The sequence below is a fragment of the Doryrhamphus excisus genome, chromosome 5 (assembly GCF_030265055.1).
Source record: "Doryrhamphus excisus isolate RoL2022-K1 chromosome 5, RoL_Dexc_1.0, whole genome shotgun sequence".
Taxonomy (NCBI): Eukaryota; Metazoa; Chordata; class Actinopteri; order Syngnathiformes; family Syngnathidae; genus Doryrhamphus; species Doryrhamphus excisus.
The window spans coordinates 10,676,357-10,703,663 of NC_080470.1; the positions used below are offsets into that span (position 1 = coordinate 10,676,357).

Below are 27,307 nucleotides of genomic sequence, written 5' to 3' on the forward strand. Positions count from 1 at the left end.
GCAAGCATACGCAGTATATACAGGCTAAGTGTAGTGTATAGTTCAAATGCATTTAGATTGTTAAGGTTCCTGCACTACATTTTAAACCTTATTATATTGACAAGTTGTTTCCCCTCTGGACGCACGAGTGCAGCGTAATAGTGGATTCATTTACCTCACTATTTTTAGGGTGGGAATGGGAAAACGTCAGGTAAATTCAATACCCTTCCTCATCCTGCGCATGGGCAATCCATTTCCTGAATCCAAACGTGTTGCTGCATCTATATAAAACATATACACACATATTTGCAGTAGTCACCTGGCTACATCCACGCATTTCCTGCACAATCCATACACACTTTGACAGTGATGGATCACTGATCACAATGACGTCACGGAGTATATAAGCTTCAGTGGAAGCTGTCAAATTATGGATTCGACGCTAATATTTTCCGGGAAAAATAGGCCTCAAAAGTCAAGAGTTAAAACAAAACACAACAAAACATTCAGTGAGACTTCAGCTCTGTGAGCATCTAAAGCAGGGTTCCTCAGACTGGTCAGGCCGCCAAAGAGGTCGGGGTATATTTTTATGGATTTGCTGATTGTCAGTAAGTAAAATGCTGAAATCTATTTTATTGATCATGGAGGCTATATTAGGACAATCACAGCTTGCATTATTAAAATGTATAACACTAATAATAATAATGGGTTTGATTTACATAGTGCTTTTCTTGTCAAACTCATGGTAATATATTTTATTACGTGTGACAATGTATACCAAAAATACCAAATTTCTAAATGTGGGTCTTGAGTTAATATGCAAATTCTGAAAAAACCTGATGAACAAGTGTGAGCTGCCTTTTTAAAAAAAAATGTTTTAAACCATTTTTTGAATAGGATTCTACCACGAAAAGGTATTAATGGTGGTTATTTTTATTACATTGATGGCAAATAACATAATGAGGCATTTAACTTTTACTAAATAATAATAACAATAATAATAACATCAGTACAATGTCAGTAGTAGTATTGATAAAAACAATATATTACAAAAATCATGAGAGTTTCCATATGGGCACTCATGCACACTCAAACAAAGCACAAAAGCTGCTCCAGTGAGCAAAAATGTGATGATAGCCATAGAACAGGAAATGGAACTTGAGTCTATACTATGCAATACAAGGCTTAACAGCTCAGTACAACTAATCAAAAATATATATTATATTACAAAAATGACAAACTGAAAACCGGTCAATGGCTCGAACGATATGAGCACTAGTGCTCCCTTCGTGCAGGCCCTAAAGCTTCTGTGGAGTTCTAATAGTTTATTTGCTGTGCTTGCACAAATGCGGTTAAAAGTTTTGCCAAATTTTGCACACACCATGTGAACGTTATTATCATGCAGCTCTCAAATCCAATAAACGCTTTTTAGCATGATGAGATTAAGCACCTTTTGGCAAAGGGGAACATTGTGATGATTACCATAGAACAGGAAATAGAATTTATACGACTTTGGCCACATAGTGCAATATAAATAACACAATTATTAAAAATATGTCTCATAAACAGCACAAATTGAAAAACTGTCAGCGGTTCATAACATATGGACACTCGTGCACCCTCCATTGCTCTAAAGCATGCAAGTTAATAATAATAGAATGTTTACCTGCTTACACAATTGCAGTTAAAGGTCACATTTTTGGTACATTTACAACACACCATGGGTCTGAAATCCATGACTCTCAAATCCATTATTTGCTTTTTTAGCTTAAGTAATTACGCGCCTCTTAGCAAAAAGGAAAAGTACAATGATTATCAGAGGAAATGGAAGTTATATGACTCTGGCCACAAAAATAACACAATTATTTAAAAGATATGTTCACAAAAATAAATTTGAAAAACTAAGATATGAGCACTCGTGCAACCTCTGCAGACTCTCAAGCTGCTCAGGAGTTCCAATGGAGTGTTTTCTGTGCTTACACAATTACGGTTAAAGGTTACCTTTTGTGCACATTTTGCACAAACCATCCCTAAATAACATATAATGCATCTCTCAAATTCAAGATTTAGTTTTTTAATGTGAATATGATGATTGGTAAAAAGTAAAACTGCGATGATAACCATAGAACTAGAAATTGAACTGGTCTGACTGCTCAGGAAAGAGCAATTCGAATGAGATGACCACTCCTGCATGTTCCATTAAGGTCCCAAAGCCGTTAAAGGTAAATATGTGTGCATATTTTGCACACACCATGCTTGATTGATATACTGTATGGCACAACACTCTCAAATTCAATATTTACTTTTTAGCATGAATAAATGATGCACTTGTTGGTGATTAAAGTCACCCGGCAATAACAATAAATATCGAATGTTTAAAACTCTACAAGGTATTAATATTTAACCCTTCACCCCAATGCCTGCACCACGTGCTCCTTAATGCTATCAAAAAGTCCACCCCTTGTTTGTTATCCTCCTCAAAGTAAACGTTGCACATTCAAAGCTGTGGATTACTCAAGAATGTTTTTTTTTATCTTAACTAGTGCCGCCTAATGCAATCTTCAGGCAGGAATTTGAGGTTCAGTTTGGGGTCCATGATCACACGATGAAGTGACGTCACGTTGACCCCCTCCCTTAGACAGAGTGGACAAGAGCGCGCGAGTTGGAGGATACACCACTGGGGCACGCACATGCGCACAGGCTGGCGGTAATCTCAGCATCCACACGCACACACACACACACACACACACACACACACACTTGCAAGCATACAGACAGAGTGAGGAGAGAAAGGAGAGAGCAGCGGAAGGTGCAGGGAGGAGAGAGAGAGAGAAAGGAAGACATCGCAGAGAGCGGCGCCACTAGGAGAGGACCATGCTGGATTGACTGCACAGAAGCAACCACAATCAATGGCTCGCCTTTGAAATCGTTCAAAAATTATCGGAAAGGAGTGGAGCGGGAAAAAAAACGAGCGACGAGAGAGAGAGAGCGAGAGAGTGGGGTGGAATTAAAGATCCCCCCTTTTTTCCTACCCCAAACATGGAGCTTACAATGGAGAACATTGGTAACCTGCACGGCGTGCCCCACTCCCACCAAAGCGGCGACCTCATGAACTCCCCCCATGCACGACAGTCGTCGGCGTCCCACCGGAACTTGGTGTCCTCTCACGGCCGCTCGGCTATGGTGTCCAGTATGGCCTCCATCCTGGAGGGGGCCGGTGACTACCGTACGGACCACGCACTCTCCGGGCCCTTGCACCCGGCCATGACCATGTCGTGCGACTCGGGCATGAGCCTGAGCAGCACCTACACCACGTTGACGCCGCTACAGCACCTGCCACCCATCTCGACAGTGTCGGAGAAGTTCCACCACCCGCACCCGCACGCTCACCACCACCACCCGGCGCACCAGCGTCTGGCGGCGGGCAACGTGAGCGGCAGCTTCACGCTGATGAGGGACGACCGCAGCCTCGCCTCCATGAGCAACCTCTACGGCCACTACCCGAAGGACATGTCCGGCATGGGCCAACCTCTGTCGCCGCTCTCTAACGGTCTCGGGCCTTTGCACAGCTCACAGCAATCCCTTGGCGCCTACGGCCCGGGAGCTCACCTCTCCAACGATAAGATGCTCTCCGCTGGGGGGTTCGACTCCCACGCAGCCATGCTCTCCAGAGGTGAGGAGCACTTGGCGCGGGGCCTCGGTGGCCACGGAGCCGGGCTCATGTCATCCCTGAACGGCATACACCACCACAGCCATCCGCACTCTCAGGCAAACGGCTCCATGCTGTCAGACCGGGACCGGCAGACGGTGGTGGGGGGAGCTCAGGGGGGAGGCTCCGGCCAGGTGGAGGAGATCAACACCAAAGAGGTGGCACAACGAATAACGGCCGAGCTCAAGCGCTACAGCATCCCGCAGGCCATATTCGCCCAGAGGATCTTGTGCCGCTCCCAGGGAACTCTGTCCGACCTGCTGCGGAACCCTAAACCGTGGAGTAAACTCAAGTCCGGCCGGGAGACCTTCAGGCGAATGTGGAAGTGGCTCCAGGAGCCAGAGTTCCAGCGGATGTCGGCGCTGAGGCTTGCAGGTGAGTGACGAGGCAGCGCACCGCTCAACTTCACAGCCCGAACCCGATCAATTAGGAGTCAATGTGGCGAGACTGTCAATGACGGCTCAAACAGACATTACTGCGAGTTATTAGTCGATTATATCGAGTAAAACTTGGTTGTGAGTTAAATGTTGGCCTGTGGGAAGAGTGAGGGGCTTGATTTTGTTTGATTGATGTAGTGTAAACACGTGGAGAGGTCTGGTACAAAGATAAACAAAATTATTCTTTTTATATGAATTTATGAAATCACCTAATCCTTTTAGTCTTATGCAACCATGGTACAAACAAGATCGTACTTTGCACCTAGAACAATCAAATCTATGCATCTTTGCAAACTAGGTCTGCCCTATATAAGCGATGGGGGGGGGGGGGGGGGGGGGGGCATGACCTCTTATGGATCAATACTTCAGGTCCAGGCGTCCCCTTTCAGAGTGGCGCTTAGATAAATGATCGATTTGGATCCAGGAAGACAAAAACAGATGCGCCACTCTCCAAAATCAGGAGGCATTTTGCAGAAAAACAACAGAAGAGTCGTACATTTAGCAGGAAAACGACAATCTTCACTGCTCTAATTTCACACTCTGACTAAGAGGACTTAAATGAAAACACTTGAAGTTGCAGGTTAAAGCACACATCCCCTCTCATCGACGCCTGTTGTTGTTAAACGGCCGTTAGACGTCAATCACCCCCCCCCCCCTTTTTGTGCACCGTATTTTAAAGCCAACACTTCAATTAAGGCAGATAGTGTGGCATATTTTAGTTCCAGTCGATGCCTTATTGAAAAGCACTTAATTGGCATGTAAATTGTTCCTTTACCGTTTTAGCTTGCGTTCTGGTAAATAAAGATTTAAACACCTGCACACCCCCCTTACAATTGTCTCTTTAAGTGCCACCCTGTTAAAGCTAATTGGGCTGTGGGGTTTTATATCTTCCCCACACTGTGCATTGGGATAAAACACGCCGATATCAGTCGAGAGTGAAAGACAAGCTCCTGCTAATGTGTGGTTAAATCTATTAAAGCTGTAGAAAGCCTATAAAATATATGGTTTTATTTCAATTATTTCTCCAACCTGGAGCCCAAATGGCATGCATGGAGGGACACAATGACAAATGATTTGCATGTAAATGTGCAGGACAATTATTTTACCTATTGCATCTAAAAATCACCATTATCCAGGGTGCATGCGTGGGCCGTGTGTGTGTGTGTGTGTGACGGGTGGGGGGTGTACTATATCCTGAAAGTGAGGCTGGCTGGGCCACATCAATCAATAACTTCAAATTACTATTCCAAATTCATCACAGTCACACAAATCAATTCAGCCGCCCTGCTTAGCTAATGTGAAAATGCCACTGTCTGTACATGCTCACACGAACACGCGCATGTGTGTGCAGAGATGGGCCATGGCCCTTTTTTTAGGGGGATTGTGCATGCCCTTCACGCCTAATGGGGCAAACACCCAGAGGCTGCGATGTGGTCCTCGTACATGTAGACCCCACCATTTTTTATATATATTTTTTTATAAACAAACCCACCCCGTTTGTATTTTAAATCCAATCCTAGTATAATATCAACCTTGACAAGTAGTGCAAGCAAGACACAGCAGCGTTGGTAAGATGGCGTTAATGCTGTAAACAATTCGTCTTTTGCATCTGTGTTGAATTCCACACTCCATCTCAATGTATTTGGTGGGATCAATACAGGCCTGATCGATAAGGATAGCCAGTGCATCTATCAATTATCCCACCTCAGCACTCTCTCCCATTGGTCTCTCCCCTGCAGGAGAATGAGAGGGGGGTGTATAGTGTGTGTGTATATATATATATATATATATATATATATATATATATATAAAAGGAAAAGGCTGTGGATGTTGTGTAAGACGTTATATGAACAAATACACATTCATTGACCAAATGTGAACTGAATTTAATTCAATGAAGCTTATTTTTATTTGCCCAAAAAGTGGAGTTGGTTCATTAGCATATGAATGGCTAGGGCACGTTCCGGGGTTCTTAGGTCAGAATGCACCGGACAAAAAGAGAGGGGGTGGGGTGTATTATTTAGGTATTTAGGAGCAGTGGGAGGCCTCCATTTCAATGGATATATATTGCCTTTTTGGATGATACCATGTAATCCTGAAGAGATCCTAGAGGTTGTTTTTTTCAAGCCGTATTAACTGTGGTGAATGAATATATGGCAATAGTTTCAAACAACAATGCAGTCCCTATGTTAAGATTTCAATTGGACTAATGACTCAATTTTTATTTACATGTGTCCACTAGAGGGCGCTACTTTTTCCCATTCAAAGCATGCAGTAAGATTGTTCACTCTATGGCTTTCTGCAAGAGTGTAATTGTAGTGTGTCTCTCTAATGTTCGTAATGGTGTAGAGGTAGAAAAAGCGTACAAGCTTGCTTTGTTTTTTTTGTTTCATTTTTTATTTAAAAAACAGTGGCCTTGTGTAAACATACTAGCATTTAAAGGGTTAAAATCACAAAAAATGTAGGCACCTTTTGGCCTATTTAGCTTTACTGACTCATTTAAAGTTGAAAATCTGGCAGTTGTGCAGCAAGCTGACTTTTTAGGGTTATAACCACAAGAGAAGTGTTTTCCAAGTGTAAGTGATCTATTAAAAGGTTACAGTCTAGTAACTTGATTTTACGGCCTGTTAGAAAGCATTTAAAGAGCTGGAGTCAGTGGTGCTGCCCATAGTGCTGACCTAGTCCCCCCCACCCCCATCTTTTGAGGACAGTTCAAGGTGGTGAACCCCTGCACCCTCAACACATGGTTAATGGCATTCTTGTGTATTGGCCCTAAACACAATTATTTCATCCAACAAGCTCCCAGCCCCATGGATCAATAGCACAATACACAATGACGTTGATCACATGCATCTACACCCCAAACTGGATGGCAAAATAAACAAATCAGCACTTCTTCTTTTGGGCTGTTTAAGGTTCTAATTGGATATAAGGCATTAATATATGATTGATGCCGGATAATGTTGAAGGGAAAAAAATCTCCATGTAAGCTCGCGAGATGATCAATAGCTCGCCTTAATAATTAATGTGGTGGTACGGCGGAGGGGTGAGGCATGGGAGTAAACAGTGCAGCTGTGGTTTGGGAACCTGGTTGTTCGTTAAGCACACAGCAGTTGAGACGTGTGATGTAAGTATAGCGAGACACGCGTGTACAACCTTTGAAAACCCTCTAGTGGGAGAGTGGCGGTGCTTGTTTTTACCGCAGGTCATTTAAACCCTGGTTCCCCCCACCCGCCCTTGCCCCCAGGTTATTCGGTTGAGGCTGGGGATTTTGGAGGTGTTGTGATGGTGACACATGATGACCTCACGGATGGGGAGGAATCTTTATTTCTATCATATAAGTCATAAACATTTTGGAAAAACGGTATACGATTGTACTTTTAAGAGTACATAGGCAGTAGTCGAAGGACAATTTTTCCGCATAGAAGCTAAATTGGTTTCCTCTTTATACCACATGCCATATTTTCAAAATCAAATTAAGATTAGTAAATAAAGTGGAAGTTTGTTTTTTGTTATTAATCCGTTCCAAAAGGTCAGATAAAACTGAAGCAATGATATGAAGCAAAGCGACTTTTCCCATAGAAAATAATGTAATTTCAATTAATCCAATTCAGACACCCAAAAGTAACAAAAATATACATTTTACTCAGAGCAATTATAGTTTTACAGGTCATGCAGAAAACAGTGCACCTTGCTGGAGCCCCACCAACAACAATTCATACAAGTGTACAGCAACAGAATCACATGCATTTATGGAAAACAAAACACAACATCACACGTCATTATGTGGCCACATGCTACAAACCTCTTCAGTCATTTGTGATCTGTTTTATTAAGACCTTTAGCGCTTTCACAACTGTAGTTTTGTAGATTTTCTTTGCCTTTGTGATAACGGGTAATAGTTAAAAACCTTCACTAATGTTTGTACCAGTCTGGGTTACTAAGAGCATGAATGCCGACTGAGCCGCAGTTGACATGTTTCGTTACATGCAATGTTGAACAATAACCAAGACAATATATGAAAACCGGGGCAAAATGTTTTGCCAATTTAATCAGACAAAAACTGGGGCATTCCAAAAGCAAGGCTCTACTGTAAAAGCCTCCATGGTAAAATGTTGCAATATTACAACATACGTACAGTATATACTAATATGTAACTATGCTTTTGTTTTCAGCACAAACCTGATATGCAATCTGTTTACAAATTTAACCTACATTAGAGATAAAATGAACATTTAATTTAATGATTAGTTTGATGTGAATTTTTTTATTTTATGTCGTCAATATTATCATATTACAGGGACATCTGTGTACTATGATACTTGATACTGGCCAAATCAAATGCTCATAGCTCAGTCGACGACGTGTTTGTATACACAGCAATCTATCCATCCATCCGTGGAGCCTATGCCAGCTGACTTCGAGCGAGAGGCGGCGTACACCCTGGACTGGTTGCCACCCAATCGCGTATACATAGGTCTTCCCGATCTCCTGACTGTGGGGCCAACATGCCAACCACTGGCCCACCGTGTGGACATGGCAATCCATAATAGTAGAATCAGGGTAAATTAATGGCCCATAAATTACAGTTTTTTACACCTAAACTGTACTTTGAATCCCCAGCCTAAAATTTGGGAATGTATAAACACTAACCAATTACCTTGGATTTCCAAATTTGTTGTGAATTTGTTGTGTTGAACCCACAACAGCCTTTCCTAAATAGACTGTGGATCAGATCGAGGGTCACTTTTTATGGGGTTACTGGCTGTCAGAAAATACTTGAGTCTGTGGATTGCAACATACGACTGTACAGCATAACACAGTGATACTACTCAGCTTGAGACAACGCTCTTTGAGCCACCACTTGTCAGTTGCAATACGACATGGCGGCAACAGACGAGGTGCTTGTTGGAACTACTATATATTTTTTCATCCTTTAACATTTTTGGAGCACACAAATTTGGGGCTTGAGGTGAAAACCGAATCGCCAAAGAAACCGCTTAAACAATTCCCTCCATCCATTTTCTATGCCGCTTATCCTCACCAGGGTCGTGAGTATGCTGGAGCCTATCCCAGCTGTCTTCGGGCGAGAGGTGGGATCCACCCTGGACTGGTTGCCAGCCAATCACCGGGCACATATAGACAAACAATGATTCACATTCAAATTTATACCTATGGACAATTTGGACGAAACCAATTCCCTTAAATGGTATGTTCTCGAGCTTTAAAGATCAACAATCATGCAGTACTTTGAGGGTACACCACAAACATTGGGCTTTAGCCAGCTTTAATCGTACCCATACTCTGTTTTTGATGATTTAGGTCAGAAGTTGGGAACCTATGGCTCATCAGCCCTTTATGGAGGGCTATTGATTTGTAAACACTGTAAATTTTTATCATTTTCATTTTTTCCCGCTGATATTTTAAACCAAAACATTACAAAAATCAGTGTTATTAATAATAATGTTCAAAATATAACACATTACAATGCATTAAAATATAGCTTCCTTTTTCTACATCAAAATGGATGGCAAAAAACAATGCCAAGGTCAAATGCCAAAATACAGTTGTATTGGGATAAAGCGGTAGACTACATTGAAAGGCCAAAAAACCTCCTGCCTTTAGTCAGTCATCGAGCTAAATGTGTAGCACAGGAGTACCGTACATTTCAGCAATAAGGGACAGAGGAATTTGCCTTTGTGGAGAGAGCAGGTTTGGCATTGTGTGATAAAATTTCATTGATGAAACGGTCACTTCGACACACACTATATCTAAATATCCAGCGGGGGACACCCGGGAGAAGGCATGCCAAGGGCTACTGTCCAGAGTGCAAACTAGTCAGCAGCATGGAGTCGACAAGCTGACTGCCTTTGGCCAGCTTTGCTGGTTCTTTAGCAATAGTGAGGAAAGGAAAGCCATTCACAGATAACGAATATGCCAAAACATTCATGCTTGATGTGGTGAATAAGCCTTTTGACAACTTTTCGGATAAAGACATCAAACGAATAAGAGACATGCCTCTGTCAGCGACAACTGTTCACAATCGTACCATCACGATGGCAATTCAAATGGAGGAAACACAAGTGAAGGACGTGAAGCTTAACCTCATCACGTATGACCAGACTACACTTGAGTCAAAATGGATGCGACACACTGTCCACATACAACAGCACTGCAGCTCGGCTAAGCTTTTGGCTTTGACATGACCGTGCTTCAATTTCGTTCGCAAGAAAAGACAATGGTGAATCTTTCCCTGATTAATGGCTAACCAAAATCTGTATATGTTACTGAAAGACACATTTTCTGCTGCTAGTGACCGTATAAATTACTTGGTTGTGGGCCGGCATTGCAAAGACCTATATATGCATATAACACAAAAACCTATAAAAAGGCAATTTGTTCCAATGAATAACATTAAAACATAATTAGACAATAGTGTAGCCATGCCTTTCTATCCAGTGAACATGTTGGGGTTTTTTGTGCCACCGTACTTACTAGGCAGCTGGAAACTGCTAAAATTCTGATATTCTCCTGCTATTATAGTTTTGTCTTTCAAAAATTAGCTCCTGCCCTAATTTTGCTCCAGTCACTGTCATAGACGTAATGAAAAGGAAGCATATACTAATGGTCATAATGTTTCATTGTTGATTAAGAAAGCATCGGTGGAATTGTTTGTTGATTAATCCTGTCTTGGGGCAAATTTGGGTGCAGTACTGAGCTGTAGCCACAAGAGGCGCTGTTGATTGTCAGAGTTTACTATTGATCACTAAGTATGTAATGTAATTGTAAACAAAAAGGAAGGCATGCAGTTATGTAGAAAAAAAACAAAAAGGGTAAATTTCCCTCTGTCAATAACTTGTGGTCATTGTACATCCCTGTAAACTGTATATTATAGTGACCTTAAATAAAATAATGGTATTTTTTATGAGACAATGGGACATTCTATTGATCTCAGTGCTGTTTGCTAGACAATACACTATAAGACCTTCCATACATATGCCAGACTACATATACACTACATCCGTGTTTGCGTGGGGTTCCTGCTCGTCTCGCAGCGTGGATGTGACCAGGCTTCCGAGTGGGTCTGCAGCCACATTGTTAGTTATAAGGGCCGATGTGGCCAGCCCTGAATATGTATCGATTTCCATTCCCCGACCTCTGCTTTCCATCCCTGGAGCCAAGCCACGCAACCCCCTCTCGTACACCCACATCCACCATCATTTCTCTCATCAACTACGTCTCCATTCATGCACAGCCACCCCCCAAAAATGACGCCAAAAAAATCGGTACTTCTTTTTTTAAGTATTGAAAAATCATAAATAAGTTCACATGTATTTAACTGCGTCGTTATGCATCCCACGCCGCTCTTTTGGGTCGAGCGTATAATTCAAAACTAATGTAATTCTAATAGAAGTCAAATTGGCGTGCAGAGTCGTTCTCCCACATGCACATACGCACACTCACACTGTGCAATTCACACGGGTGGTGGGCGTGCATGTTGTACCATTATAAATGCAACGGAGGAGGTCTGGACTCTGTACAGTCTCCCATACCGTCTCTTTTATTTCACATGATCAATTCCTACGCCAGGCCCTCACCCCCCTCGCCGAAGCGGATCGATAGGAGAGAATGACCTTTAAATCAAATTGCTGCCAGAGTCGACTGAATGTACGCGGATAGCATCAAAGGGTTAATGCCTGCCTCCATGCACACACACACCTCCCCATTTCCAGGCAAATATACACAAAGGAGAGGAGATAACCATAATTCAATCTGGTTATTCGTCCTTGTGTGACGTGTAAGAAGCCATGGCTTTTGACCACAAATAACAGTCCAAAGAGTATGCAGGAATTTGGGATTTACATTGAGGGGAATTGTAATTAGGAGGGGGTTCTGTTATTTAAGATGGCAACCACGCCGAACTGTTCGCCAGTGTCGAACATTATTAATGGAAAATATGCACTATTTTCTTCAAAAGCGAGCGATTTTATGATTGCGGGAAAAGGTTAAACAGATTTGTCGAAAAGGGGAAGAATTATGTTTTTTCAGCCGCTATAATCTGCGGCAGTCTGACGGAAAATAAACCGAGGAGAATTGTGACGTATAGGTTTTTTTTTTTTTTAGCTTGGAAACACGTCGAACTGTTCACTTGTCAAAAACGTCCAATACAATGTTAATGCAATATTTTCTTTCAAAGCAAGTCTTTTTACGGATGGATGCGAACAAATGCACATAAAATGAACAAAAATGTAATTACATAGCCATTTCAAAATGCATACGCCTTTAACAAACATTGTTTGCATTTGGTGATGCAATTGTTGTACAATCTCAGCAACATCTCAGTATTCTGCCATACACCACTACTATATTGAACAATATTATAGGAATGCAGATTTTAGTGGGTGTGTTATACTTTTCTCGAGCTGTATTAGTGCAATTTGTGTTTGTGTGTGTGTGTTGGCTGCTTATCTGGCACACTGACAGGCCATCGGTTATTAAAGAGCCGATAATGGCTTGCTTAATAGAAGACGAGGATCCAATCCAATTGAGCAGTGCCAGGTTTCTAAAAGGCAATTTAATCTGGTATTAAGTGTGGAAATCTCTGAACAAAGATTTAAACTTGGAGAGGTTTTCCTTTAAAAAACAAACAAACACTTGTTATCAAATGGCTTCACAATAAAAAAAATATTTTGGGATACAGTTGTCAAAAACCAATAACGAAAATTATATCAAAATATACACAATCCTCGGTAATTTTCCCTTACTAAGCAGTTAAGGAAAACTTGAATAAAACCTACAAATCTGTATCATATGCAAGGTTACACACACAAGCTACCAGAAACAAGCAACGATCAACAAAAGGAGCAAAACGACTGTGAAATCAATTGATGGATGGATCAATAACGTCGGTGTAACATACTCTGAATTACATGTTATTAAAATACTATAATAAGCAAGCTGTGATTACCCCCCCCCCCCCCCATGATCAATTTATTATTTTTGTGGTCTATTTATCGTGTGTGTGTGTGTGTGTGTGTGTGTGTGTGAGCGCGCTTGCTCAGCAGCCTCGGCGTTAAATTATTCAATCAGAATATATCAATTGCATGTTTGAACATTGCTGTTAATATTGACATTGCCACGTATAACGACATTGCAGTAGATATTGGTCTTCCGTGAAATAAAATAAAAAATTGTGGTTTGAGAAGAAATCACAATGACATAAAAAAATCACATAATGTAAAAAAAACAAAACAAAATACATTGAGTGCAATTATATGTATCTAAATTTTCTTCCCTGCTATGGAACACAGACAATTAAGACAACGGGTTGTGTTGTCTGAGTTTGTGCAAGTGATGTGCAAAATTGCTGCAGTCTTGCACAAAAAAGCAAATGAGAGATCTGCTATAAAGAAAATATAAGGGGACATTAGTGCTTATATAGGGTATAAGTCTAGTATATATACACGGTTATTCACAGATCTAATGCATTTATATAGAGCCACATTTATTTGTGTGACAATTTCATTAAATATTAAATGCAGTGCTTAGAATTAGGGTAGCTTGTGTAGGGTATTTAAAAAAAGGAACACATTTATGGTAACATTTATAGACATTAAAGAGCAGCAGAAAAATGCACAAATGTGTAAACACCATGTAACACAACTACTGTTTATTACGCATAGGCGATTTAAGAAATTAGGGGATGAAATCAATGTTTAATCTCACATCAAATGGAAAGAAACGCCTCACAGAGTGCAATTAAAGCAGCGATAATGATAATAATAATAAAGATCATCACCACCACCACGCCTCTTGAAACTCTCCCAACGGTCGAGTGCATTTAATTACTATAGACCTGCCCTGATTGCATAGCTACCACTCATTAGTGCGTGTAGCATTCTTTTTGCTTGTATTGGCTAGTAAAGCAGAAAGAAACGTTAAAACAGACAGTCCATTAGGTACACCCCCAATACATCCAATACATTTCGAGCGCTATTACTGTAACAATATTTTCATTATGGCAGTTGTAATTAGATTGGATTTGTGCAGGCGTACGCAAGGTTGTGTCTACGTTGAATGCAAAGGATTTACATGGGTGGCAAAGTCCACAAATATACCGTATATGCCGAGGAAGACTTATATGAGGCTGCAGGTGGATGTCATTGGAGATACGAGTTGGAGAAATGCCTTGCAGGAAGCAAAGCAACAAATTGTGTCCCTTTATCAGTGCATCAACGCCAATTCGCACTCATTACACGAAGGCGCTATTGAGCTGGCCCAGCTTTGGCCTGCAGCCTGCAAGACACGCACACACGCAGGCACACGCACACACTTTCGCAAGGGTCTGTGCGGAAGAAAGCATTAAAAAAAGAACATGTTTATTTAAAAACATGTTCGTTATAATGCAGATTATAGTTTCATAAAGTCCAACACTATACTTGACAGCAAAGGTGGGAACAGGTGTACCCCCCTACCCCCCAACCCAAGTGAGAGGTCTTCCCTCCATCATGAATCTCCACCATCCTCCGGGCCATAATTAATTGGACGAAGTGAATTTCACACACGAATTATTCACGAATCCATCGATCGATTACTGAACAGCCATGGTGTTTTTCTCTTAACCTCGCTTGGTGTGTCGTGGAGAGAGGACAGAAGAAAAATAAACCCCAAAAAGCAATATCATTAATACGAGATCATTAAAAGAGAATCACGCTTCTTATAAATACATGTATTCTACAAACATGGCGCCTGAGGGATAAGCCCCTGTCTCTGACAAGTCCCTCCAGGCCGTGGAGCAGCGGGGGTGCATTGCAACAAGCACCAAAATGTGCGCTCTAGTCCGGCTGCTTTCTTTGTGCACGTCCGCCTCTCCGCGCGGAGCCTTCTCGAGCTCTAAAAGCTGCAATGATCGATTTTTTTTCTTTTCTACGCCGAGCTTGGTTCAGTAATCAGGGCCCCCTTCCTCACCGATCGATCGATATTGATTAGTAAATCCAGCGCCTGTAGCAAAGGCAGCGCACCGTGGCGCCCCGTGTTGCAAGAGAAGGCTGAGCAACAGCGACACACGATGGCAGAAACGGGTTATAGCAAATGGTCAGGTTGAAGATGAGGCAGGATGACCGATCCTAAAAATTCAGTATATATTTTTACCATTTACAATAAATTCAAAATGTTGCAACTCATAATTTAAACATAAGTTTTCAATAATTATCCAAAATGGCAGTATAGTTTTATACTGAAAACATTTTTTCAGGGTTCATTTTGAACACCTGTAGCCAAATATGGTTCCATGCAGACTACAATGTTTTAGGAAAAAAACAAATTATTAGGGGGTCGTTGGGAATAGTACATGCAAGTACACAACAATACTATAGGCCACATGTATCAAACTAAGGCCCGGGGGGGCAAATCTGGCCCGCGTCCCAATTTTCACTGAATTGTTTGGAAAATACCATTGGCCTGCCTCCCAGACCTTGGCGATTCCTCCTATATAAACTACTCATTTCCATTTTAGAAGAGCAAACACTATTGTATATAACACAAACTTCACAACAATTCTTAATAACAGTGCCAGATTCAGACCAAAACTGAAAATACTTTAACTGTACATGACTAAAAACACTATCACTAAACTATTACAATCTAAAGTATGTGTACAGCACATTTCTTGGAATTTTGCCCATCATTCATAATCCTTTCCCTTTTCTGTGTATTACAACACGAGAAAATGAGTTAATTCGAGCTATCTAACAATACTATTTTGACTATGAAGCCCTGTAAAGAAAAAAAACCCTCTAACAACGTTGCATAGTTTGATATACATGCTGTGATCATGCATTAACACGTACACTGATGATACTATGTAATAGTTGGAGTATCTTGCCGTATTTTGATGATTCAAAACACTACCAAAACATCTTTCCTAAGCGCATTCATACACATACTTACACTAGTTCCATCAACAACAACAGTGGCAACAACACTTACGATGTCCACTCTCATTGGCATGGCTGTGTGTTCCAGCATAAGACGTGTGCTTAAGTTGCCCCAGTGTGAAATTGAGAGCGAGGTATCCACTCTTCTGTCTGTGAATGACGCTGCCATTAGCGAGATGTCTTGTTAATATGAATACGCAGAGGAAATAAGTTTTGGTAGTGTTTTAAATCATCATAATACAGCAAGATACTGTAACAATTACATGTTATAATCACTGTAAATGTTAATGCATGATCACAGCATGAATATCAAATGGATGTTGAAGGGATAGTTCTGAGCTTTTTGACATGAAGTTGTATGACATCCCCACCAGCAGGGTAGTGCATCAACTGTGACTTAAGCCTCTCTTGGTCCTGTGAGCCTAGTTTTGGTTGAATTTCAGTGATGAGAAACATTGTTCCGGTTAGTTCCTGGGGCCATTTACGTAAAGAGTTTGCCTTCTCAAAACAATATGCGTTCCAAAGAGTAATATATTTGCATCACAAAAAGGCCACGTTGAAAAAAATCATTAGTTTCCATCCGTGCCATCGCCTGTCCATTGTGTATGCCTGTTTTGATTATGAAGATGGCTGTGACGCTTGCATATGTGTTCCACAGTAGATGAAGATGCGAGCGTCGCAGCCATCTTCATCGCACACACACAACAATGGACAGGCAACAGGGTAAATTGATACAAACAGGGAGAAAGTAACGCTGAGCAATTAGAGAGGTTAGTTGTAATTATTTATCAGAGTTGAGCGTGCTATTGGATTTTACAGTGTACAATCCTGCTAGTTAAAGAAGCTTACATACAAGTAAAAGGCAGAGGGAGATAGCATGCAGCTTGCTTGAGTAGAGGTCATAACAAAGAGGTCGCTACACTTTTGAGCAGGCGCACTTATATTTCACTTTTTTTTTTGATGACTTAATTGCATAAAAATGTAAAATAACTAAAAAAATTGCATTTTTGGCTCTGTAATATACGTACTGTTAAATTGTTAAGATAAGATAAGATATGCCTGTATTCATCCCTCAGTGGGGAAATTTGCATACCACATTCAGTGAGGTGGTGGGGGACATCACACCAGTTCTGCTAACAGTAGTAAGATATTTGAGTCATGCACATTTTATTAGATTGTGCACAGAGCCACTCGGCCAAATTCAGCCCGCACACAAATGACAACACAACTGAAAAGAAAATGGTGTTTTTAAATTCAACTCTTTATTAAATTTACATTTTGAAGTGGGCCTGACCTGAATTCCATTGAGATGCTATGGCATGATTCATGCTGGAAAAACCTCCATTGGGGCAATTCTACAAAGATGAGTGGACCATTTCTTCACAGGGCTGTAAGGGACTCATTGCAAGTTATCACAAATGCTTGTTGCTGCTAAAGGTGGCCCAACCAGATATTAGGTTTAGGGGGCAATCGTACTTTCACACAGGGCGATGTAGGTTTGTATTTTTTTTCCTCCCTTAATAATAAAAAGTTTCATTTAAAAACTGTATTTTGCATTCAGTTTGATGATCTGAAACATTTGAGTGTGACAAACATGCAAAAAAAAACACTTTCACACTACTATATACTCTATTATATTTTTGTGCAGTATGGTGATACTGTAAGTTAGCATTGATATGAGTTACCCAGTGATTCTCCCCCCCTTGGTACAAGTGTGTGCGAGCAAACTTCCTCATAAACCAATTGATAAAGAGCACTCTGCTTCCTATGGTTATCGTAATGTTATTTCTTATTATATACATATGTATACATACACACACACACACACACACAAACACATTTTAAAAGCCAGCACGCATGCGCACACACACTTTGCTGCGGTGCTGATGTGAAATGTGAATATGATGGATGGGCCCATGTGCAGGTTAGACATCTGTAGTAAACAGATTGGACTGCAATGCCTGATCAATGGGCTCTGTTCCACTGTAATTAGACACACAGCGCACTGCTTGACTCCAGCCACTTCAGCACAATCACAACCTCCACCCCAAATACACACACACACTCCACACTGCATACAAGTTGAACAAATTCTGTCTCTGAACACACCAGGACGCTGCATGCATCACATGAGCGAGACATGATCGAAGGCAGCTTTTCAGACAATGCAGGCAGCAGCAGGTGGAAAACCACACGTCAACGCCATCTTTCTCTCTCTAACCTCTCTGCAATTTCCCTTTCGTTCCCACCCGGACGGTGGGGAAGCTGAGTGGGACACACAGCCCGTTTTCGATCCTCAGCCGGCAGGGGAGGATGGCGGCTGCAGAGGTGGCAGGAGCCTTAACCTTCCATTCACTGTACTCTTACACCTGTCTGCGTCTTACCAGAAACATACCCACAATGCACCACTCTATTAACTATTAATCCCTCGGCCTTCTGCCCCCACTCCCTAGCGTAAAAGTGTTTTGAAATAGGCTCCATGTATGGGAAGAGGAGCCAGTCTCAAGTGTTTGTGTTTAGGGGGTGGGGTGGAAGGTTGGCTTGGGTTATAAATACCCTCTCAGAGCCCAATAGAGTGGGCTCCAGTGGGCTCTGTTTGAAGTAGCAGACTGTAGACCTGCTCGGGGTGGGTAGCGGGGGATAGTCTGACCTCAGTCCCAACAGAGAGCCCCCCCTCTCCACCATCCGCCCAGCTCCTACAGCAAAGTCAGTCAATATCTTTCTTTTCTCCTCCATTTGCCCCCCCCCCACTTCCTTTTCTTCTTGGCTCCAAAATACAGAAAATCTCTTCCATGCACTTTCTCCACAATCTTTTCTTGCCCCTCATTTTTGACACACAAAACGCTTACTTTTGTGAAAGAGCCACTCAGCCCCCCCGTCGTGACTCAAACTGCATTAATATTGAATCAAACACCCCCTTCAACTTACCCCTTCTTCCCCCCTCCTCACCGCAGGCTGGCTCCCTGTCTGCACTCTGCGGGATGGAAGGAATATTCCCACTGGGCAGGGCGCATGGATTAGCTTTAAATCAACTTTTATATGGCGATAAGAGTGGGAGCTGTACGGGCTCTTCTTCTGGTGTACGTGGACCAATGTTTACCAATGTTGCTTTCCAACAAAGCAGTACAAGTTTGGTATGCATTTTAGTTTTAGCCAAAAGTTAGGAAAGGTGCCACAATAAGTGCTTTGTAAAGTGCTATTGGTCACAATGGAGTGAGAGTGGAAACATAAGACTGTATTTCTTTCCAGGGGAAAAAAATGGTTTTCATACAGCATATTTGTGGTCTCAAGATTGACACATGTTAAGCAGCGACTTCTCCACAAGCGAATCAGAGCTTTTCCACCCGTCATTCACACATACCAGTGACTTGGTGACAGAAACCTTGGGTTTGGTATTGTTTACATTCCAGAACTGTACAAAAATCAGGACTTTAGAAAAGTGCTGGTGCTTAAAAAAAGTAAAACTAATTCTGTCCCAAAACAATGCCCTTTAAAATAATTATGTGACATTGGCAATAGTGCTATTATGGTATTGAGTTTCGATACCCATCCCTATACTGCTACTGCTTATGATTTAATATATTTTTTACAGCAATATAAAAGGCAGAAATATGCCGAAGTAGACATAATACTGTCACTTGTGTTTAATCGGCTCACCAAGGTAGAGTACACTATTGGCTGCAACATGCCTATTCATCAGTCTTAACCTGGTCCAAAGAACAACATGTTTTCCATTGTTATCATTTGTTCTGTTGTGTATGGTTTCTAATTTATTTTCTTTGTTGATATGATGACCGTTAAGGGCTTACAATGGCAGACTTTGCCACTTTTGTATACTTACCTTGCTTTGTGTTCTTTCCCCTCTCTGCCTCCCACTTTCAACCCGATCCCTCCCACTGCTGCCATCCACGCCAAGCCTGCAAGCGCAAAGAACAGGAGCAACACAAGGACCGCAACACGGCACCCAAGAAGCAGCGCCTGGTCTTCACCGACCTGCAGCGACGCACACTCATCGCCATCTTCAAAGAGAACAAGAGACCATCCAAGGAAATGCAGATCACCATCTCCCAGCAGTTGGGCCTGGAGCTCAGTACCGTCAGCAACTTCTTCATGAACGCCAGGCGCCGCTGTGTGGACCGCTGGCACGACGACCATGGCACCAGCCCGGGGCAGCCGGGCACCTCCGCCACCACGTTCTCTAAGGCTTGAAAGGAGGAGGAGGAGTAGGAGAGGGCCCTCAGATGGCCGGGCATGTAGGTTGGAAGAGCAGGTGTAGCACACTGGAATTGAGACCCTGCCTATGATAACCATTCCTGGCCTGGACCACTCTGACAGCGTCATCTGCCCGAGAAATCCTTTGTGCCATGCAATCATCTTTTCTTGTCGGTCAAAAATTCAAGCTCTAAAAGGTGAAGTCAGGTCAAGTCTGTATTACTCTCATAAGGACAATCATTGATTATGTCTTTTTTGAAAGAAAATCATCCTTAGGGCATCTTTGTTTCAGACAAAGTAAAGAGACACCAAAGATTTTTTGTTGTTGGACAGTACTGGGCACAAGCTAGCCTCCTTCACCACCGACGTAGCCACTGATCCTGCTTTTTGCCCCCTACCAATTGACCTCTTTGTGTCCACTCTTATATCCCTCCGTAGAAGCCAAAAAAAAAAAACGGCAATAAATCTGACAGAGCAGCACATAGCCTTATTATCCAAGCCCTATACTGCACACGCGCTCTCAAAACCCAAGAATGATGTAGTCTGTAAAAAAAAAACAAAAAAACCCAAAGCTTTCCAGTTCCCTCCGCCCCCTCATCCTATAATCTTCCTCATTCCTCGGCCTAAGGTATTCCCTGATGGTCATCCATTGCAGAAAGCAGCTCAAGCCCGATCATACGGCGAGCTAATGAATTGAAAAATGAATCGATGCAGACAGAGCGGGCAAGGCCTTGACCTCTCCCTCAAGGTGAAAAACCAAGATGCTCAACAGCAGCAGCAGGTCTTCCAGGCACAGGTCTACATATATATATTTTGCACAGATGTTGGCCTGTAGAGGGAAGACCTGTCATTGTAAGTCTGAACCGAGAGGTTCTCTGACTGGGAAGAGGTGGGCAATAAGTCTGGAAATGCTCTTTTGTTCAGTTAGGAGCTTTTTCTCTGATCAATAACCCAGAAAGCGGCGGTTAAAGCGACAAAAACATGCTCAGGCATCCGTCCAGTCGCTATAGGGAAAGCACTCAATGGAGATGGGGACACAAAGGGACTCAGAGCGCCTCCCTTCAAAGATCATTTACTTGTAGAGCCACAGTGCACCCTGCTGGCCAAAGTGTAGACATATTCAGGCACTGGCTGATCAATAACTTAGCTATTGTCCCAGCTAAAGCAGAGGGGGATGGACAAAGGTGATCCTAAAACTGCAGGGATTGACCAACCCAACAAATGTCAAAAACAGGAGAAGGGGACAATACAATACAAAGAAGATGCATTATATTTCCTATAGGAGGCTTCCTTGTTCGTCATCTCATATTTCCAAAAACACAAAGGTTAGACGTAGCCAAACCAAGCTGTCCAAAATGCTACAATAAATTTGTGCCAATGCTTTACTGCCTTAATTCCAATCAGTGACATTTGGTGTTTGTCACCACAGCAACCAAAAATCTATTTATTTTTTTCTAATTAAGGCAAACCTCAAAAGACAAGCTGTACATGTTGCAAACACAAAGAAAGTCAGGCGCTTTTTTTTTTTCTTTTCTACCTCCTCAAACCCCCTCCCCTTTGACCCTTTCCTCCATGATGATGCGGGTATTCAATTAGTACCATAGACACAAAGTTTCTATTTCTTGTTACAACTGTGCTCTGTTGTGTGCATAAAAGTAAGGCACCTTGTTGATGAATCAAAAACAAAAAAGTAGGACTTTCTTAAAAGCAAAAACAAAAAGGGGGTGGTGGGGTGCAAGGATGGTGGCTGATGGACATTTTTTTGCTTTTTTTGACATTCAATGGGACTCTGAGGAGACATTTACCACGAGAAACAGGGAGAAGAAGTAGTGACTTTTCCTCGGCATTTTTATGCCAGCAACTGTGGTGTTTTTTGGAGCCCATAAAACAGATGGGAGTACCAAAAAATGACGTTCAAAATGTGCTTCGAGGGGGATCTGTATGGTCTAAAGATGCAATTGTAGCATTTCCAACAATGTAGTCATACTAGATGTGCGGGAAGGGGGGGGGCAGACTTCAATTCACTTTGCTGTAAGCAGTGAGTTAAAGCCGCCAAGGGACGACAAACTAAAATTGTGGTACATAGTGTTTTGTTTTTTTTGGGATGGGGGGGTTGGGGTGAATAAGTGAAGAATCAGCTCGAGTTTTTCTGGCTGACAAAAATGTTTGTAGTGAGAAAACCAATGTTGGCTACCTCACTAAGCTGAGTGGTTTGTGAAACCGCCACTGATACCAAAGATACTGCAGCCTACCGCTCCCAAAAAAACCTATGCCTGTGGGGGGTGCCACCGCCCAACAACACACATACTATACAGTACACCGTAAATTCTATACTGATGCATACCGTAAATGCTCTAACACCACAGAGGGATGGTCCATTAAATTTAAAGCAGGCGAGAGATTTTTGTTCCAAAAGTTGGAAACTCATTCAAATTACTTCAACTTTCTGAATGATTTTGGTGTGCAAGAGAAAGCGGAAAGGAAAATGTCTATCTCTATATAGCAACACATACATTAGAGAGCAGTAACAGAATCAATGCTATAATAGTGTTAAGGATCAAACTACTCAGCCATCATTAATACAAGGAGATGATTAATAAGTAACACGCATGAGTTTCACACCATTGATAGCCAAGTATCACAACCAATATTTTGAAGTGAATGCAGAGGTAGATGCTGCCACTCATAATACTTCAAATGCAACTACTAAGAAGAAAACTAGATCCGGATTGTTTTTGTTAATGCCAATCATAACTTATTTAGGCTACACATCTGGCGACTATAGGAGACTAATTGAATAGAGGTGTTAAATGGAGCATTTACGGTATAATGGTAGTAAGTAACAGCGCAGTCAGACTGCAGTTGGCCACACTGGAGGGTGGCCAGCTTGCAGGACAGAGTTGAGTGCCTTTTCCCTTCAACCACGGGTGGGACTGCACTGGACACACACACACACACACACACACACATGCAGGAGCGTGCATGCACAGAGCAGCACGCCCTTTTCCCCAAACAATGCGCCCATAATTGGATGGACAGTTAAGGGGGAGGTGGGAGAGGGACACAGGCTGTGTCAGCGTTTTCTCCCCATATTGACTTTCCATCTTGATACACTAGAATACAAGCACTTTATCATGTAGAAAGTCTATAAAACAATCGCTATTCGCTATTTATTTCAATCTAAATGATGTGTTATAGCTCTTTCATCTTTCACAGCCTTTGTTATTATATCTTTTTTTCTTTTTTTTTTTTAAGATCCCCCTCTCCCTGCCCTGCACGCTCAGCCGCTTTTGCCTCTCTCGCATCAGAGATATTTTTGTGTAACAGTGAAAGAGGGAGGCAAAAAGGCAAGGGGTTCTGGGCGCCCAGAGGGGTTGCATTGTAGTTGTTATTTTAGCATCTCTCTCCACTTGTGTAAGGCACAGAGGCTGCGCTATGAAAGTGTGGAAGACTGGTTATAAACACAAAAACCTCTCCTCCCCCCTTTTTGACCTTGTCTGTCCATCTAACAGACCCCCACCCCCCACTCCTGGCTAGTGCTCAGAGCCGGTAGGTGTGTGTTTGACAATTAATTCTGAAATACCTCAAAAACCTTTCATGTAAACTTTATGTAATTTAAAAGGTGAAAATAATAACTGCTAATGATAACAATGATGATTATGAAGCTATGATACTATGATAGTTAGTTTTGGAACTTGTGACTTGAAGCTTTATACTGTTAAAAAAAAAATCCTCTTAATTTTTTTTGCCCATTTTTTAAAATTTTTCCTCTTGTATGTGTTTTTGTTTTGCTACGGCATGTACTTAACGGTTTTTCATAAAGGAAAAGACATTGTGAATGTTTCTGTGGAGGGTGACAGGAGATGAGAGACAGAAGACAAGACTGAGAAACTAACACGGATGTTTAGGTCAAAGCCCTCTTGCAAGGCAGAATATCCGAATGGACAAAGAAAAAAAATTGGCATTGATTGATTCTTTTCACTATGACATCAGACCACTTAATATATTCAGTTTTGCTCCCCATGTTCCTGAGTGAATTAAGATTGCAACTGTCATTTATTTAGTTACACCCTGGTGACAAGCAAAGTAAAATTGTCAAAATACGGCAAAAGTGTTCCCGGTGTACCAGCTAGTTTCTACACACAAGTACTGGTCAGTTTTATGTGAAAACGTTACCTGTAACTGAAGAAAAGCCCTGGGGGCTTGTTTTTAAGCACATAGACAGCTATTTAACAGCACGGGTAAATGTTTCTCACAGAAACATCCACAGAGAGTTTTTTTTTTAGACATTATTACATTACATTATTAAGTTAGCAACTTAATGAGTCTGCCCGTGTTAGGGTGGGGTAATAGAAGTTGCCCGACAACCCCACAACTCTGACAAGCCAAATGTCCAATGGCCCACTAGTCCGAATGCAATGAAATCAATTTTTTTTAAATATCAATGGTTAAGTTTGTTTATTCGCGAGTTACGATAATAACCTTGCAATTACGGTTTAATGATCATTCTATTCTTCAAAAGAATGTCTTCTATGAAAATTTGCGAGATCACAGAATGACATCAAATCAAAACTAACAAAATGTAAAATAAAATTTCCATATTTTTGAGTTTACGCCCATATTTTTATCCTAACCCAAGTGACTTCGGGGGAGAGGCGGGGTACACCCTGGACTGGTCGCCAGCCAATCCCAGGGCACATAGACAAAACCATTCACACTCACATTCATACCTACGGACAATTAACCTCGACAATTAACCTAGAATGTTTTCGGAATGTGGGAGGAAACCGGAATACCCGGAGAAAACCCACACATGCACAGGGAGAACATGCAAACTCTCCACAGAGATCCCGATCCCTTGACCATGTGGCTAACATGCTAACCATGGGTTAGCGGCACAAAACTGGATAACATGACATTATGAACAAAACATAAAATAATGTGTCAAAAGATAATACTTTTTCCTCACTCTGAGGCTAGCAACAATTCGGTCACAATACCTCTTATGCATTAACAGATGTCTGTTGTCTTACAGAGATCCATTAACAAGCTAGTCCCCCTAAACCTGATCACCTATGCTTAAACTGTTGTCGAGTAAGGTCATGACATAATTCATGTTGGTGGCTTGTCGGACTAGATGTTGGAGCCCTGGTCTTTCGGAGTAGTGGTCTGTCAGACAAGGAGGTTATCTGACTATAGAGAGGACCCTGGTGGGGTATAAACTTTCTGCCGGTGTCAGCATCTTAGCTTGCGTGTTTTCTGCTCCACGTTCTCGTTTTCTTTTATAATAACTGTTACAATAAAAAGAATCTTACTTTCCCCTCTGTTATTTGTTTATGTCTTATTCCATTAGTAAATACAAAGAGCAGCTCACTAGGAAGTGGTCTAATGTTGCAGTGTAAAGGGCTTTCAGTAAACCAAAAATATGCCAAACCAAAGGACAACCTCTTACTCACTGTTAGCTTTCTTTTGTCCTTTAACTTGTCTTTTCTCTTAGCGAGGGGTGGGGGGAGCAAAATTACTTTCGAAGGTTCCCGGGTGTGTTTAAGTGCTCCTGATGTTCTTAGAATAATGAAGACCTAATGTGCGCCTTTTGTTGAAAAGAAGGTACACTGTTTTTCTTTTCTTTTGTGCATGGATATTGTATAACTGTATAGAAACCAACAGGAATGACCTGTGATTTTTGTGGGGAAGGAGGAAAAAAGGGAAGGAATCGCCCTGGGCGTGGGTGGGAATATTTTGCTTAATTTAAAAAACAAAAACAAAAAAAAAGGAGGAATATTGGAGTTTTCAGTATTGGAGAGGGGTCCTCGATCATTTTTAGACTTTCCGTCACTGGTTGTGTGCATGTGCCGTTGCAACCCCCCCAACCAACCCCTCCTCGTGTTCCTTTGATGTATATAACTCCAGACAGTAGGGGGCAGTGTGCACTGGGGGAGGTCAAACTCCTTTCCTCTCAATCAATAGCATTCATTCCTCAGCTTGCTGGCTCGCTCGGGTCCTAGAAATGTACGTCTTGCTTTTCCAAAGACAGGGCTGTTTACTTGGAGTTAATCAGAGGGACGTGCACAGACCCGGGCCGGCCTAGAACTCACCTCAACATCTGTCCACATGCTTCTCTTTGATCTGTATGTAAGTGTGCGTGTTTGCTTTGTACCTTTGTGAAAGACCAAGTGTTTCTTTCTCATATTCTTTTCACTATGAGTTGCAATATTTCACCATTATGACTGACCAAAAACAACCCATTGTAGTCCCCCCCTTCCAAATGCAACCGGCCACTCCACTGCTGAACGACCTCAGCATTTTACTGTCAAACAGCCTTATGTGTGCGTCGTTCAGCACTTGGTGGGATGGACGGTTGGCCAATAGAGGGGTGGGGGAGGGGTGCCCCCGATGTAGACAACCCCAGTCACACTGTGCTCTCCCTCTTCTGTTACCTGTTAATCAATCAGAACCAAGTGTCTTTGTGATGGTAGAAGACAATCAGTTTCAAAACAAGGAAAAAGGTAGAGAGGGGGCAGGCCTGTGGGGAGGACAAAAAGGGGAGAAAGAATAAAATCATGGGGGGGTGGGGGGTGGAGAGGCTGTCTGAGTCATGATGCATTGCTGTCCTCCTTACTGCCAAAAAACGACCACCTGATGATGCATCCCTCTACATACCATAAATAGTATCTCACAAAAGGGGGTACACTTCACATTTCACCAACCAATTTTATAAAAATACCTTCTCAAGGGACAGTATTATACAAATGTATTGTGGATATACTTTAGAGGAGTCAGTGTACAGATTGTACAGTATAGATTTACTAACCACTAAAAATGAACCAACACACAGCTCACCTCAGTGAATATGTCCAAACACCATTATCCAGTACTACCTTAATCCTCTGAGGCACAAAATTCATGAGCGCTGCACAGGTTGTTAGTAGAATCCCTACCCACTCCTCCATGATGATATCGCTGGTGGAGCGGGATGTTAGATACTTGGCATTCCCCCTTGATGATGCTTGAGGATTCCCCCAAAGGTGCTTAAC

General features: G+C 42.0%; 1 protein-coding gene across 1 annotated transcript; it reads left to right on the forward strand.

Moving 5' to 3' along the window:
* Window positions 1–2,653: 2,653 nt before the first annotated feature.
* Window positions 2,654–22,262, forward strand: onecut3a (one cut homeobox 3a). Its single transcript, XM_058073449.1, has 2 exons — window positions 2,654–4,063; window positions 19,978–22,262. The coding sequence occupies exons 1-2, from the start codon at window positions 3,019–3,021 to the stop codon at window positions 20,268–20,270; spliced, it is 1,338 nt and encodes a 445-aa protein (XP_057929432.1). The 5' UTR covers window positions 2,654–3,018; the 3' UTR covers window positions 20,271–22,262.
* The last annotated feature ends 5,045 nt before the right edge of the window (window positions 22,263–27,307 follow it).